The 16,899-nt window shown below is 37.8% G+C and overlaps 1 protein-coding gene across 1 annotated transcript; it reads left to right on the top strand.

The window, feature by feature from the left end:
• Window positions 1–887: 887 nt before the first annotated feature.
• On the top strand, window positions 888–2,212 carry LOC116127135 (receptor kinase-like protein Xa21). Its single transcript, XM_031412798.1, has 2 exons — window positions 888–1,824; window positions 2,160–2,212. The coding sequence occupies exons 1-2, from the start codon at window positions 888–890 to the stop codon at window positions 2,210–2,212; spliced, it is 990 nt and encodes a 329-aa protein (XP_031268658.1).
• Window positions 2,213–16,899: the final 14,687 nt, after the last annotated feature.

Consider the following 16,899-nt stretch of genomic DNA (forward strand, 5'->3'; position numbering starts at 1 on the left):
AGCTGGTCTCCTTCCGTCTACCATCTTCAATATTGCTTCTTTGCTGGACATTTTTCTTGAAAACAGTGGCCTATTTGGTAGTCTCCCAGTGGATATCTGCGATCATCTTCCAGCACTTCAGAATATTTTTCTCTATCCCAATAGAATCAACGGCAGTATTCCAAAGAATATCAAGAACTGTACTTCTCTCCAAATTTTATTACTGACTGAAAATAAATTGACAGGTATTTACCTTCTAAAGATTTGCAATTTTTTACAATAGTAAATGGTAGGTGCACACTTTTATTTGACATATATCATCTTTGTTTTTTTTTTTCAAAATGTGAATGATGAACCTGGTCGGATGACCTTTGTCCATACTTTGAATGATGAACCTGATCGGATGACCTTTGTCCATACTTGAGAGTTAACAAAGATGGAACAGCTTGTTTAAATGTATGAATCAAAAAACAAAATTAAAACTTCAGTAAATAAAACATTTGTTATATCTTCTTCAGTTTATATATTGGTATTAATACTGTTCTGCTTAACTAAACCAACTTGATTTTTATTTAATTGGATCTCATGAACTCTTTAAGGCATGAAAAAGCTAAAAGCTTTATGCATCAATTCTTGCATTTTGGCAAGTGAAATTCCAGACGAGATTGGAAATTTGCAGAGTCTACGAGCGTTATCTCTAGGTGTCAATAATTTAAATGGTGTCATTCCAGCCTCGATCTTCAATATTTCAACCATCGAAGCTATTGATCTTGCTATAAATAACCTTTCAGGCCGACTACCATCAAGCGTTGGCCATTGGCTTCCGAACGTCCGCGAACTTACCATAGGAGGGAAATAAACTTAGTGGAACAATCCCCAACTCCATCTCCAATGCTTCAAAACTCGCTATGCTAGATCTGTCCTCGAATTCATTTTTTGGCCTTATTCCAAATACATTTGGCAACTTGAGATTCCTCAAACGGCTTGTCCTAGAGTACAATAACTTGATCACTGAATCACCTACTGCGCAATGGAGCTTTCTCTCTTCTTTAACAAATTGCAGGAAACTGAGACTTTTGGTCTTAAATTCTAATCCATTGTCTGGTTTCCTTCCACTTTCAATTGGGAATCTATTTTCATCTCTTCAATATTTTCTTGCAAATAATTGTAAACTCAAAGGCAGCATTCCTATAGAGTTCGGTAACTTGCATAGCTTGATATTTCTAGAACTTTCAAGGAATGAGTTGAATGGATCTATTCCGACTATTGTGGGAAGATTACGGTGTCTCCAAGTTTTAAAGCTCGTTATTAATAATTTGCGGGGACCCATTCCGTATGAGCTTTGCCAATTACAGACATTGGGTGAACTGCTGTTAAATGATAATATGCTCTACGGATCGATACCTACATGCTTGGTGAATTTGACTTCTCTAAGACATCTGCAATTAGGCTCCAACAAACTAACTTCTAGCATACCATCATCCTTATGGACTGTTCAATATATCTTGTATGTAAACTTGTCATCAGATTCATTAAGTGGTTCTCTCTCTTCAGATATACAGAGTTTGAAGGTCTTGAAAGATCTAGATTTGTCAAGAAATCAGTTATCAGGCAATATTCCCGTCACCCTTGGGGACCTTAAAGATCCAGAAACTCTATCTTTGGCAGATAATAGATTTGAAAGCCCTATCCCTAGCACATTTGGAACATTGATAAGCTTGGTATCCTTGGATCTTTCTAATAATAGTCTCTCAGGTGGAATTCCCAAGTCATTGGAAGCTCTCTCACATCTTGAAAACTTTAATGTCTCTCTTAATGGTTTAGAAGGGGAAATTCCCACCAAAGGTCCTTTCAAAAAAATTTCTGTTCGGTCATTGATGTTAAATCACGCATTGTGCGGTTTGCCAAGGCTAGGCGTACCTCTTTGCAAGGGTGACACCATCAAACGATCTAAAACAACCATTACTTTTGTGATGAAATATATTTTGTCTCCAATCCTATTAATTTTAATGGTAGCGATTGTGACCATTGTCTTCATAAGGAATCGATCTAGACGAAAAAAATTCTCCCGCTGATCAGGTTGATTTGTTACCTTTAGCAACATGGAGAAGAACTTCATATCTAGAAATTCAACAAGCAACAGATGGTTTTTGTGAGTGCAACTTGCTTGGTATTGGTAGTTTTGGTTCAGTATTCAAAGGGACATTTTCAGATGGAACTAATGTTGCAGTAAAGGTCTTTAATTTGCAAGTAGAGAGAGTACTTAGGAGTAGGGCTGTACAAATCCGGATATCCGATCCGAATAGGGCATTTTTTGATCCGATCAAAATTTTCGGATCAAGCTATTTGTTGATCCGAATCCGATTTGAATTATGTGGATATCCGGTTATCCGGATATCCGATTATTCGGATCGGATAATCGATTATTCGGATCGGATAATCGGATATCCGAATTTTATCCGAATTTTAAGATTTCCTTATTAAAATTTAAAACCAAATAATTCAATCCTTCATTTCATTGGGTGTTCAATGAACTACAAACATAAGCAGTTAGAATGTGTCACATTTCATAGGAACAACATCAAAGTGCACAATAATAATAATCTAAGATGCAAACAGTTTCAATGAACTACAAACTACTACAAAGTACAAATATAAGCACTAAGCAGCACTGCAATCAGAAATGCTCCTGTGGCATTTACATCAAAAAGACAGCAAGAGAAAAACAAGGGGACTTTTCAAGTAAATGCTAGATTGACCATCAAGTCTTGTCCCTTGCCAGTTGCCACCCCACGTAGAAAGACCAAGGTGCTTCAATTCATCACTGCACAAAAGGCAAAATATTATGTCAAACAATGAAAAATAACAACAATAATTATTGCTTTGAAACGAGTATAACCCACCTCTGCATCTGCATCCTCTGCCCCACCAACTTTGGTATTGCCATTCACCCTCTGGGCATCTTCTGTTACAGTAACAAATAAGAGGAAATTAGACTGAAGATCTTTAATCAAACTAACAAACCCTTGAAGCTGGCATAAGAGATTAACCATCAACTGATTCTGAATCTCTAAATTCCTCAATGCCTTAGCCTTATACTTATCAGCAACTATCCCTACATAACTCTGAACACCACACCCACATATTCCAGTCACCGTCTCCCATAAAATGAAGTCATTCTCCATAACCATAACTAATCAATGCATAATCAACCAATATTATGACTAAATGTGCAATCACAATGGATTAATTCAACCCAGTAGCTATTTTATATCTCCGTTGGTAGGCTGTGTTCATACGTCCGAGCAGATGGGCACACATAAGCTTGGTGACCTCTCTCACCACAGTTGTTGCAGACAAAAATTGATACACAATCAGTCAATCACGGCTAGAATGGCTAGTCTGCCCACAATTATGGCAAATGTTGTCGCGACAAGGACCTCTAACTTCATGCGCCAGGCCTGATTTGGGGCATTGAGGGGCCATATGACCTGATATAATGCATACGGGCTCCTTTAGACAGTCACAAGTGGCGGCGCTAGTGACGGGGCAAAATTAATCCGATTTTTAAATATCAAAGTTTCTGTAGAAACTAAAAAAGTAACAAAAAGTCCTCTCACCCCGGCAGTCCCCAGTTGTTGCATTAGCATACAGTTACATTTGGACAATCCCTTGCAAAATGCCCAGGACGTTTACATTGATTGCACAGATAATCTTGCCTGGAACTGGAAGTTGCAGCATAATTAATCACAATTCAAGCCCATAGTTGCAAGTTAGGATTAACAATCTTATTTCTCACTCAACCCCCAGCATTTGTTACTACTATAATGAAAAAAAAATATAATATCAATTAGCAAACAAGATTTCATCCGAAAACATAGCATTTGTGACCCATATTAAAAAGTACTTAGAAAGATTATATCCAGTGCCAAGGATATTTCAGGTATCTTCAAATGGTTGGAAACATCAGGTCAAACCCAAATTAACCACAGCAGCCGTTAGAAACACAAATCAAACAAACAAAATCAAACCAGTCACTAAGTTTGAATCAAATCCAGCCACCAACAATCTTTGGAAACACACATAAAACCAAACCCAATCGGCATAGTTTGAATCAAACCCAGCCTCCATCAACCTTGTAATTCAAAACGCAAGTCAATAATTCAATCATAAAACCAAACGAAATCGCACCAGGCTATTACGGTGTGGCGGCAGTCGCCCTAGGCTGTGACAACAATCAATTTGGGGCTTCAATCGTCAGGGAGACTGAGATCTGAGGGTGTTCGAGCGAGAGAGAGTGAGACACTGACAGAGTTGAGAGTGTTCGAGCGAGAGAGAGTGAGACACCGAGAGAGTGGAACATTGATAAGCTTGGTATCCTTGGATCTTTCTAATAATAGTCTCTCAGGTGGAATTCCCAAGTCATTGGAAGCTCTCTCACATCTTGAAAACTTTAATGTCTCTCTTAATGGTTTAGAAGGGGAAATTCCCACCAAAGGTCCTTTCAAAAAATTTTCTGCTCGGTCATTTATGTTAAATCACGCATTGTGCGGTTTGCCAAGGCTAGGCGTACCTTTTTGCAAGGGTGGCACCATCAAACGATCTAAAACAACCATTACTTTTGTGATGAAATATATTTTGTCTCCAATCCTATCAATTTTAATGGTAGCGATTGTGACCATTGTCTTCATAAGGAGTCGATCTAGAAGAAAAAAATTCTCCCGCTGATCAGGTTGATTTGTTACCTTTAGCAACATGGAGAAGAACTTCATATCTAGAAATTCAACAAGCAACAGATGGTTTTTGTGAGTGCAACTTGCTTGGTATTGGTAGTTTTGGTTCAGTATTCAAAGGGACACTTTCAGATGGGACTAATGTTGCGGTAAAGGTCTTTAATTTGCAAGTAGAGAGAGTACTTAGGAGCTTTGACTCTGAGTATTGCGCAACATTCGTCATAGGAATCTCATAAAAATCTTGAGCAACCGCAGCAATATCGATTTTAAGGCCTTGATATTTGAATTCATGCCGAATGGTAGTCTTGAGAAGTGGTTGTATTCTCACAACTATTTTCTAGATATGTTACAAAGGTTGTATATAATGATAGATGTTGCATCGGCTCTTGAGTATCTCCATCACGACTATTCAACCCCTATCATCCATTGTGATTTGAAGCCCAACAATATCCTATTTGATGAGGATATGGTTGCACATGTGAGTGATTTTGGTATTTCCAAACTCTTAGATGAAGGAGATTCTAAGACACGAACCATGACACTAGCGACTATTGGCTATATGGCACCAGGTAATGTTTCAACTTTAAATCTCAAATTTATATTTCAAACACTCACACCTAATAATCAGGCACACACATAGTATGGTCAATTATAAATTAGAATATTATTTATTTAATTTTTTTTTGAAGAAATTACATTCAAATTTGTAGAGTATGGATCAATGGGAATTATTTCCACAAGAGGAGATGTCTATAGTTTTGGTGTTTTGTAGACTTTCACAAGAAAGAAGCCAACAGATAAAATGTTTACAGGAGAAATGAGTTTAAAGCATTTGGTGGAGTCATCATTGTCTCATGCAGTTACTGAAGTTGTGGATGCTAATCTGTTAAGAGAGCAGAATGGTTTTGCTGCTAAAGTGAAATCCTTGGTAAGCATCTAATAAACCAATAGTGCATAAAGTCTACACCCTTAAGGGGCGCAAAAGACATTAGGAAGGTTGTTAAGGGAGTAGGGTCCACAAAGCACAAGTGTCATGGGTGGGTAGGAGTCTGTTTTGAGAATACAAATTGTGTGAGTAAGGGTAATTGTGGAAAGGGGATTAGTATATATTCAGGGAGAGTAGTAGTAGCAGGGCAGCTCGATTTTAGTTGATAAAACAGTGGAGGGTCCTAGCTCCTCGAAACGCCAGGGTTTATGTCCAGTTCATTCCATCTTTTATCTGTTCCATTTTTATTCAAACTATCTGATTAATACACATATTGCTGGGATTGCATTTGCTGTTTTTGGTGTTATTTTGGTTGTGGATTGACTATGTGTTGGTTGATTTTGTGTGAGAATTATTGCTGGTTGGTTGTGGATTGATTTTATCGGCAGGTGATCGCATCAATTGGTATCAAAGCCAAAGTGGGGAATGGTAAAATCCAAAATGGAGAATAGATGGATAGCGTTGAGAAGGAGATGAATACAGTAAAGAAAGACATAGGAACCTTGAAGATTGACATGGGTAGTGTGAAGGAATATTTGACAGAGATGAGGGAGTTAATGCGCATGAGAGAAGAGAGGAAAGGAAGAAGAGAACAAGAAAGAGAGAAATCCTCTTCATCGGCAGAGAACCAGAACACCAATAGAGATAAGGAATCAGATCGGGAAAACAGTGGGAAAGACAATAAAAGAACACCCGAAAGCTGGAGTTACCCATCTTTAATGGCGAGGATCCGTTTGGATGGTCTTTCAGAGCAAATCGCTACTTCACCATCAACCGTTATCAGGAGACATAAATGGTGGAAGCAGCAGCAGTTTGCATGGAAGGAAGAGCTTTGAGCTGGTATCAGTGGGTCGAATCCAGAGCACCTTTTTAGTCGTGGGAAGCCTTCAAAACAGCATTGATCGTTTTCGGCCATCATTTAAAGGGACTGCATATGAGGCTTTAGTAGCCTTGAAACGAGACGGGACAGTCACAGAATATAGGGAAATGTTTGAAGCCAACGCTGCACTATTGAAGGATTTGGGTGAAGATCTGCTGAAGGGAATATTTGCGAATGGGTTAAAAGAAGAAATAAAAGCAAAGCAGCGTTTGTCTCAGCCAAACTCGTTATTTGGGCTGATGGATCAAGCCCACAAGATTGAAGAGAGGAACTGGGTGCTTGAAAAACAAAGGCCCAAGTCATTTAAAAATCTAACAGGTCGAGGGGAGCCTTATTCACGGGTCAGCCCAAACCCGGAACCCACGAGCACTAACTGGTGGAATTCTAGCGCAAAACCACCAGATCCATTTTCGTCTTCATCCAACTCCAGCAAACCACGTGAGCGAAGAGAGAAAGCGATTGAGTCTATGGGGTCCATCAACCAGAACGACAACTTTCGACGACTTTTTGACGCTGAAATACAGTACAACGCGAGCGTGGGCTTTGTTACTGCTGCGACGAGAAATTTGGGCCAAACCACATGTGTAAAAACAGATCTCTGCAAGTTTTATTACTCATGGATGACGAAGACACAAACCCACCAGAAGTTGAGACAGATTTGACGAAGAAGCCATCGGTGAAGGTAAATTTCTAGCTCTTTCGATGAACTCCATTGTGGGTATTTCATCGGGAAAAACTTTGAAATTAAAAGGGGAGATTGGGAATGAGAATGTGGTGGTATTGGTGGATAGTGGGGCTTCCCACAATTTTGTTTCCCATGAGGTTGTGTAGAAGCAAGGGCTGAAGGTGGATGAGGGAAGGCCTTTTGGGGTAATGGTTGGGAATGGATGTACCATTCGGGGAAAAGGAATTTGTAAGGTAGTGAGGCTGAAACTCCAGGGGATTGAGATAGAGCAGGAATTTTTTCCTTTTGAATTAGGAGGTGCAGACGTGGTGTTGGGGATTACATGGTTGAGTAGTTTGGGGGATGTGAGCGCCAATTGGAAGAGATTAACAATGGAATTTGACTGGGAAGGGAAGAGGGTAAAACTACGAGGGTATCCTCTACTGGTAAAGACTAAGGTCTCACTGAAAACTATGGTCAGGTCTTTACATGTTGTGGGAAGTGGTTATGAAGTGGAGTTTGGAGCCATAGGGTTGAAGGAAGAGCTAGTGCAGGAGGAAATTGACCTGGGAATATTAGAGGTGATAGATAGCTACCCCCATCTGTTTGACCAGAATCCTAAATTACCACCCCTAAGGCCCATGACCATGCCATAGAACTTCAACCAGGCTCCAAACCACCCAATATCTGACCCTACAAATACCCATACTTTCAAAAGAATGAAATCGAGAGGCTGGTTGGGGAAATGTTGACTGTGGGGATTATACAGCCTAGTGTTAGCCCGTACGCCAGTCCTGTCTTATTAGTCAAAAAGAAGGATGGGAGTTGGCGATTTTGTGTGGATTACCGGGCCCTAAACGATATTACAATACCCGATAAATTCCCAATACCGACCATTGAAGAGTTACTTGATGAATTAGCCGGGGCAACAATTTTCACGAAACTGGACCTTAAGTCAGGGTACCATCAAATTAGGGTGCAAGAGGTTGATGTTCCCAAGACAACCTTTCACACACATGAGGGGCATTACAAGTTCCTTGTGATGCCTTTCGGACTCACTAATGCACCCTCAACATTTCAAGCTTTAATGAACTCAGTATTTAGGCCGGTTCTTCGAAAATTCATCCTGGTCTTCTTTGATGACATCCTTGTGTATAGCCCCTGCATATCCACACACATCCGGCAGTTACAACTAACCTTTCAGATTTTGCAAGAACACATGCTAGTTGTTAACAAGAAAAAATGCTCGTTTGGCCAATCTAAGCTGGAATATTTGGGTCACATGGTTTTAGAAAAAGGGGTAGAGGCAGATCCGAAAAAGATTGAGGCCATGGTGTCCTGGCCGTGACCTGTGAATGTGTAGGGATTGAGGGGTTTCCTTGGGCTGACAGGTTATTATCGGAGATTCGTAAAAGGGTATGGTTCAATCGCACAGCCCCTTACTCAGTTACTAAAAAAGGATTCCTTCACTTGGAATGATTCAGCACAATCGGCTTTTAATAGGCTCAAGGAAGCCATGACTACTGTCCCAGTTTTGGTAGTTCCAGATTTTACACGTCCCTTTGAAATTCAAACAGATGCATCTAGTAGAGGTCTCGGGGCTGTTTTGGTGCAGTAGAGTCAACTTATAGCTTTCCTCGGCAAGGCATTCTCCCCTACAGCTAAGCTGAAATCGGTTTATGAGCGTGAATTGATGGCCATTGTTTTTGCAGTCAAGAAATGGAGTCACCATTTGCTTGGCAGAAAATTCGTAATCAAGACTAACCAGCGTAGCCTCCAGTTTTTAATGGACCAAATATCAAAACTCCAGAGCAACACAAATGGATTTCCAAGCTGATGGGTTTTACCTTTGAAATTCAGTACTATCTAGGGACTTCCAACCGCATAGTAGATGCTCTTTCAAGAAGAGAAGATGGGATAGAATTGGCACACCTGCCAGCCTTATCTGCGGTACAGTTCTCTGAATATGAGGAGTTGGCTTCGAAGGCACAAACAGATCCGAAACTCAGGGGAATCATTCAAGACCTTCTCCTTGATTCTTCTAGTCAACCCAATTACCATCTCTGCAGGGGCTGCCTCTTCTGTAAGGACAGGCTGGTTATTCTAAAAGGGTCCAGATTTGTTTCCAAATTAATGGCCAAGTTCCATCAGAGTCCTAGTGGAGGCCACTTGGGTTTCTTCAGAACATAAAAGAGAATATCTTCGGTAGTTTATTGGGAGGGAATTCAGGGAGATATACAAAGCTACATTAAAGCCTACACCACCTGTCAACTTAATAAGCAGTTGTCGTTAAAACCTGCCGGACTCCTCCAGCCCCTTCCCATTCCAGAACAGGTTTTTGAGGATCTCTCTATGGATTTTATCAGGGGGGCCACCACGTTCGAAGGGAGTAGATACCATCTTTGTTGTTGTTGACCGCCTGACCAAGTACAACCATTTTTTTAGTCTTGGTCACCCCTACAATACAAAGGATGTCATTGCCATATTCGTTAAGGAAGTGGTCCGGCTACACGGGTTCCCTATTTCCATTGTTTCTGACAGAGACAAACTTTTTATGAGTCAGTTTTGGCAGGAGTTGTTCAAGGCTGCCAGCACTGTTCTGAAATTTAGTTCGGCTTACCATCCGCAGACCGATGGGCAAACGGAGGTGGTCAATAGGTGCCTCGAAGCATATCTCCGCTGTTTCTATAGTTCTCAGCCCCGACAGTGGCCTATTTGGCTTACTTGGGCAGAATACTAGTACAATACAACCTATCACGGCTCCATCCGAATGACTCCCTTCAAGGCCCTCTATGGACGAGACCCACCCACCCTTTTAAAATTCACAGACTGCCCTTTAGCCGTGGAAGATGTCAATGTCCAAATGACTGAGCGAAATGCCATGTTAAAGGAGCTTAAGGACAATTTAGTTGTGGCTCAAGCTCGCATGAAAAACAATGCTGACCTCCATCGGCGAGATGAATGCTTCCAGTCTGGTGACTCAGTTTTCCTGAAGTTACAGCCCTACAAGTTTAAATCACTTGCCCGGAAAGTGAATGAAAAGCTCAGTCCCTGTTTCTATGGTTCTTACCCTGTTTTGGAATGCATTGGACCAGTGGCTTATAAATTGGATCTGCCTCCTACAGCCCGTATTCATCTTGTCTTCCATATTTCTCAGCTCAATAGGAGCTTACATCAATCGTTACCCATCCAATCCCTACCGGAATCACTCTCTGAAGATATGGAATTAATGGTCCAGCCAGACATTGTTCTCTCTGTGCGTACTCTATTAGATGGGTCTAAAGAGGTTCTCATCAAGTGGCAGCATTTACCTGATTTTGAAGCCACCTGGGAACCATATGAAGTGATTAAAATGCAGTTTCCTTAGTTTCACCTTGAGGACAAGGTGAATCTTCGGGGGGGGGGGGGGGGGGGGGGTTGATAAACCAGCAGTGCATAAAGTCTACACCCTTAAGGGGCGCAAAAGACATTAGGAAGGTTGTTAAGGGAGTAGGGTCCACAAAGCATAGGGTCATGGGTAGGAGTCTGTTTTGAGAATACAAATTGTGTGAGTAAGGGTAATTGTGGAAAGGGGATTAGTATATATTCAGGGAGAGTAGTAGTAGCAGGGCAGCTTGATTTTAGTTGATAAAACAGTGGAGGGTCCTGGCTCCTCGAAACGCCAGGGTTTATGTCCAGTTCATTCCATCTTTTATCTGTTCCATTTTTATTCAAACTATCTGATTAATACACATATTGTTGGGATTGCATTTGCTGTTTCTAGTGTTATTTTGGTTGTGGATTGACTGTGTGTTGGCTGATTTTGTGTGAGAATTATTGCTGGTTGGTTGTGGATTGATTTTATCTGCAGGTGATCGCATCAGCATCATGAATTTGGCTTTGAATTGTTGCATGGAGTCACTTGAACAGAGGATGAATATGAAAGATGCTTTAGCAAAACTCAAGAAGATGAAACTCTAGTTTCTGAAAGACGTTGGGGCACCTAATTAATGTGGTATTGTGGTTTATGTTATTTATCATCTTAATTTCTTGTTTAAGATATTTTATAGTTAAACATAAATAATGGATTTTGAACTAGCTTCAATTTCTAATATGTTTAATGGAAAAGTGGCCATTTGTGTTCCATAAAATTTTATATTTCATTGATTTATTTAGTTTATCTTCGTGCGGATTATATTACATAACTATATACTTGAATAAGAGTGCAGGAGTTGTTGAAACAATTGCTACAACCAAGTAATTGTAGTTCATGAATAGAGAAGTACTTAAATAAATCTTGAACAGCTCTTAACAAATATTGTACAAAACATGATAAGAAGTTAAAAGTCCCTTGATTAAATTAACAAGTAAGACACAAAAAGAGTTTATTCTTTATTTGTGAAGAATGAAAGTCTGGGAGTTAAGAATTATGTTTTCATAAGCTAATATGCAGCATTTTAATGTAAGAGTGGAATTAATGAAACGGTGTGTATAATCTAAGTGTTTTGTTTTAAGTAATACGGTGAGTTTAAGGCAGCCGTTATTTTGTTTTAAAATTCAGTTAAGTAGGTGGTTTAGTGCGTGACTAGTGTGGGCTGTGTTACCCTCTTTTGTGCCCACTATATCTGTCATTATACGTACAAATTTTTTATACAAATTTGAGTGTTTTAATATGATTGCACGATTTTGAATTAAAGATAAACTTAACAATTATGGTAACATTGGGTGCGTTTGGCTTATTGTTTTTATCCATATTCTCAATCCTATTCTTCAAATGTTGTTTGGCAAGTTATTCCCAAAATATTAGTCTATTTTTTGTTAATTACTTTTAGACCCTATAATTTTATTAATTTGATAAATAGCCCCCAGAAGAAAAGTTTAAAAACTAACAGAGACACCCCCACCCACAATACTTGCCAAATTCCAGCAACCATCGTCGGTGGTAGCCGGAATCTGTCACAACAGTCACATGACCACCGAAAATGGCCGGTATTGGCCAGATCTGGCCGTCAGCGACGACCAAAGAAATGACCGGCGTTGACTATCAATGACGGCCATATCTTTGGCCGTAGCTGACAGCCAAAGTTGGCATTTTTCGACCGTCAAAGGCCACATCCGGCCTTAGATCTGGCCTTTTCCGGCTAGATCCGTGGTGGATTTGGCCGAAAAAGGCCATATCGATCGAATATCCACCAGATCCGACTGAATTTTGTGGTTATCCAATTTTCCGGCCAGATTCCGATGGTGGTGGCCAGAATCTGGCACTTTGGGTGTTAGCGGTGTTTTTGTTGTTTTACAATATTTTAATATATTAGGGTGTTTATTAAATTAGCAAACCTTGGGGGCTTTTTCATAAATTTTTAAATTTTATCTCGTAATACTTCCCTATTTAACTATCCAATACTATCTCCAAAATCCTATCCAAAATAATAAACCAAACGCATCTATTACTATTTTTTGTATTTAAATTGATGTGATACAAAATAAATAAACGCAATAAATGTTTAATGTAATATGGATAAGTGATAAAACAACAAAAGAGTAATGAGACATAATTTTACATATGTAAAATCATTATCCGATTGAAAAGTGTGCAAATGCTTTCCTCAATTTCAAAGATTTTACTGTATAACAGGAGATTTGCTCTTAGCTCTTATCAATCCATGATTGTGCGCACATGGGAGTAGAATATAATTACTTTGGATCAATAGTGGTCTTCCTTGTAATAATTTAACGATGAATGAAGTATTAAAATCATGGTTCCACCAAAACTGATTAGTTTTTCTCAACGGCCTCATAGTGCCATCTGCCTGCATTTGTTTTGAAGCATCAGCTAATGCCGCAACTGCTGCAGCAGGGGTCAAGCTTTGGTACTGAGAAAGCAGTGGGGCAGCTTAATTTGATTCGTTGTAAACTTGTTCATAAGAAGTATTTGCATACTCTTAACCATAATAAGTAGAGGTGTTCAGTTCCGGGTATTCTGCACTTTTGGAAGGAATCGGAACCAAAACCGACGGTTCCTTGAAATTTGGAACCAGAATCGGAACCGACGATTCTGGTTCCTAGGTACCCAGAACCAAAACCTGTAACAAAGGTTCCGATTCTGGGTACCCTATAAAATTACAAAGACCCCCCAAAAGTTTTAAAATGGTAAAAAAACTCTTAAAAACTTACAAATACCCCCCTGTTAACAAAAATAAAATTACAAATTATAAATTTAAAATTCAAAATTCAAAATTACAAACTCCATTACTTTGTAAAGGTAGATTCTCAAAAGTCAAACCAACTTACTTTAAATGTTATGAAATATAAATATAAATGTATTCAAAATTACAAACTCCATTACTTTGTAAAGGTAGATTCTCAAAAGTCAAACCAACTTACTTTAAATGTTATGAAATATAAATATAAATATATTCACATTACTTTTTCTACAAAAGTTTTTATTAACCCCCCTAATCTTTAATTTTATTTTATATTAGTCTCGGTTCCTGGTTCCTGATTCTAGTTTTGGTTTCTAACTATAGGAATCGGAGCCGAAACCGCACAGTAACGATTCCAAAAATTTGGAACCGGAATCTACCTATTGACGATTGGTTCTGGATAGGAACCAGAACCAAACCCAGGGTATCCGTCGGTTCCTTTTGAACACCCTAATAATGAGTACACCAGCACCAGAAGAACAGCAATGGACTGAAAAGGATGCTGCAATTAACAGTAACCAACAGTACTAGTTTGAACAGGGTAGTGGTATTGAGAGCTCTGTTTTCTGTGATGCAGCATGGGCTTGGGCTTGGGCTTGGGCTTTGAAAGAGAATCACCAGTTGCAATGCTGTTTTATATATCTTTCCAAAAATTGTTTTCATCAATTTCAAAGTCATGATTAGTATTCTAAATATTACAAATTTATATTTCTATGTTACGCGTTATATATAAATGTAATCAATCTATGTATCAATGTATGACAAATCTCGCATTCCATACTGCATTATTAAAAAATTGAAATGTTCCCAGTATTAATGACTTCTTGGCAAGAGTGTATCTTGTAATGGAGTCATTAAAATATTCCATTAGGGCCCAATAAATAAGAATAATTGACAACTTGCCGCATGTATATGCCGGAAAAATCGCATAATTGGGACTTCCACCAATAGCTATGTGGATATTAATCTACCTTTTTGTTATTCACATTCACATAATGAAAAAGAAATTTAAAAAAAAAAAAAAAAAACAACTACCAGTGAAAATTTCATTGACTGATGCAATAGTTGTGAATTTTTGACGTACCAACAGCAATGAAGTAACAAGAACAATCCTTGCTAAATTTTTGACAAAGAACGTCTAGCAAACTGAGCATCATAAGCTCAAATGTGGGTAAACCAACTTTAAACAACCATAATTTTTTATCTGAAAGAAGTTACGAAATGCATAATATATCAACGCAAAAACTCTTTTCGAGCTCTATGGCATAGCAACCCGATTCCCTGATTGGGGGTCGTTTTTGAGCCCAAAATCCACCATATGAAACTGTTAATTTAATTTAAACTTCAATTGAGGTTACAATGACAGAATAATCTTTATTCTTCCACATTTTTGACATTTGTATATGAACACAACAATGATTGATGCATATGACTCTGCAGTTATAAATCAGAAGGACCAAGACTAATGAATAATTCAAGCATTTTTCCTCGAATCTAAATGCTTGACAACACGTTGACTAATAATGCAATGGCATGTGAATCACAAAACTAACTAGTCTTTATAACCAATTTGATATTAATCCAATTTTAAACTTAATCACTTATTACTGAATATAATTACTACAATAGTCATTGATTTTTTATTATTATTATTTTTTTTTTAAACTCAGATAGTTCTCCACCTTCTTGTGATCCACGGGTCAGCTGATGGTACTAAGGATGTCGATTTTGCCTTTATCCTGTTCTAATATTGTTTAACTTGGAAATAAATAAGTGGAGGGGTCATCCACGAGTCACGTTAAAATTAAGTTAGCATTATCTTCCCTTTTTATCAACCAGAGTTTTATATTAATTGAGTCAAATCAATTCGGTTTTGTGTGTGTGAAAGAAAACAGAAAGGACTGGAGTCTTGTTGTATTGTATGAATTGAGGTGTAAAAGAGAAAAACTTCTAAAAAGATTGACGAGTTTCAACTTATTTTATAATGAAGAAATATGTAATTTTATATAATTGTAGACCAACTTGGCTCAACTAATACGACGTGACTTGTGTGTTTTGTGTCCGGCCAGACCTAAGTCGATTTTATTTTCGTTTTCTTTCCATTAAAATATACTAAAAAACTCGAGACTTCAGAATTCTTTAAATTTGAGTCCGAGAAACATTGAAAAGGGAGGGTACAAAGCAGCATGTAGGGCCCCCATTTTAGTATAAAAATCTAAATTGGAATAAAATAATAGTTTATTGTTATTTCTTATTAATATTTTTTTTTCTCATTACTACGATATAAATTTTCACTTTGAATCTAGAATTTTAACAAAAAATTGCAATAAGAAACAATAATTGACATATTTGAGATAAACTTTTCAAAACGAATAAAATAAATGATATTTTAAAATAGTTTTATTTGTTCTGTGAGTGATAATTTTTTTTTTTTGGACAAACAAGCCGAACGTATTTTCATTTTTCAAATTTTCAAATACATTTTTAAACAAACATGCCCAACATGTTTTAATTTTTCATATTTTCTAATCATTTTCAATATTCTCAAAAAACAGAAAATTCATAAAATTACACACCCCATGCTTTCAAATATTGTTTAAAATAAGTAACGGTTATATTAACAGAAGAAGACATCAAAGCCGTAAGAGTTACTTAAGTCATAAATGGAATATGGACTTCATTTTAAGTCCGTCAATGATAATAAGTTGAACGGTCTTATTTTGATATTAATTGAGTTAATACAATTCGACGAACTCTAAATCTCGCATTTCATATTAAAATACAGTGCTATCAAATCTTGCATTGCATATTACTTGTTACTGGCTCCCAATTGGGCCTTAAAAAAATTATATATAAGGTTTGTGTTTTTTGCTTTGTAGGTAAGAGAAGAAAAATGAAAGGTAGATGGAAAGAGTGTAGAAAAAGGGGATTGTCCCATATTGATGAAAAGTGCTAGCAAACAAAGCTTAGATTTTTTGTGCTCTACTCTTGTCTAATTTTTTAGGTTGATTTCTTCATTTTCTTGAGCTCATTTCTCACTCTAAATCCTGATTTTTTTTTTTTTTTTTTTTTTTATTGTGTGTGTAATTGAACGGAATTAATAAAAATATAATTAGGTTTGTGAAAGAGAAGAGACAAGACTCAAGTCTTGTTAGTAGAAATACGAAGATAAAGTGGGAAGCCTGCAGAAATGAATTTCTTCTATCTTTATTAAGAATGGAGTTTCTACAACTTTTAATGTATAAGTACAGAGAAAGAGTAAAGTTGCTATTTTAAGAAGACGAGCAACTGGCTTAACAAGAAGAAAGACTATTAACACTAAAACTACACCGTTTAACATAGAAAAAAGCTACACCTTATTAATTCAACAAACGATAGATTGACCCTTAATCTTTAACATATTAACATTCCCCCTTAAACTGGAGTAGGTAACTTTCCAGTTTAATATATCAACATTCCCCCTTAAACTGGAATAG

This window comes from Pistacia vera, unplaced genomic scaffold (genome assembly GCF_008641045.1).
Source record: "Pistacia vera cultivar Batoury unplaced genomic scaffold, PisVer_v2 Contig189, whole genome shotgun sequence".
NCBI classification, from domain to species: Eukaryota; Viridiplantae; Streptophyta; class Magnoliopsida; order Sapindales; family Anacardiaceae; genus Pistacia; species Pistacia vera.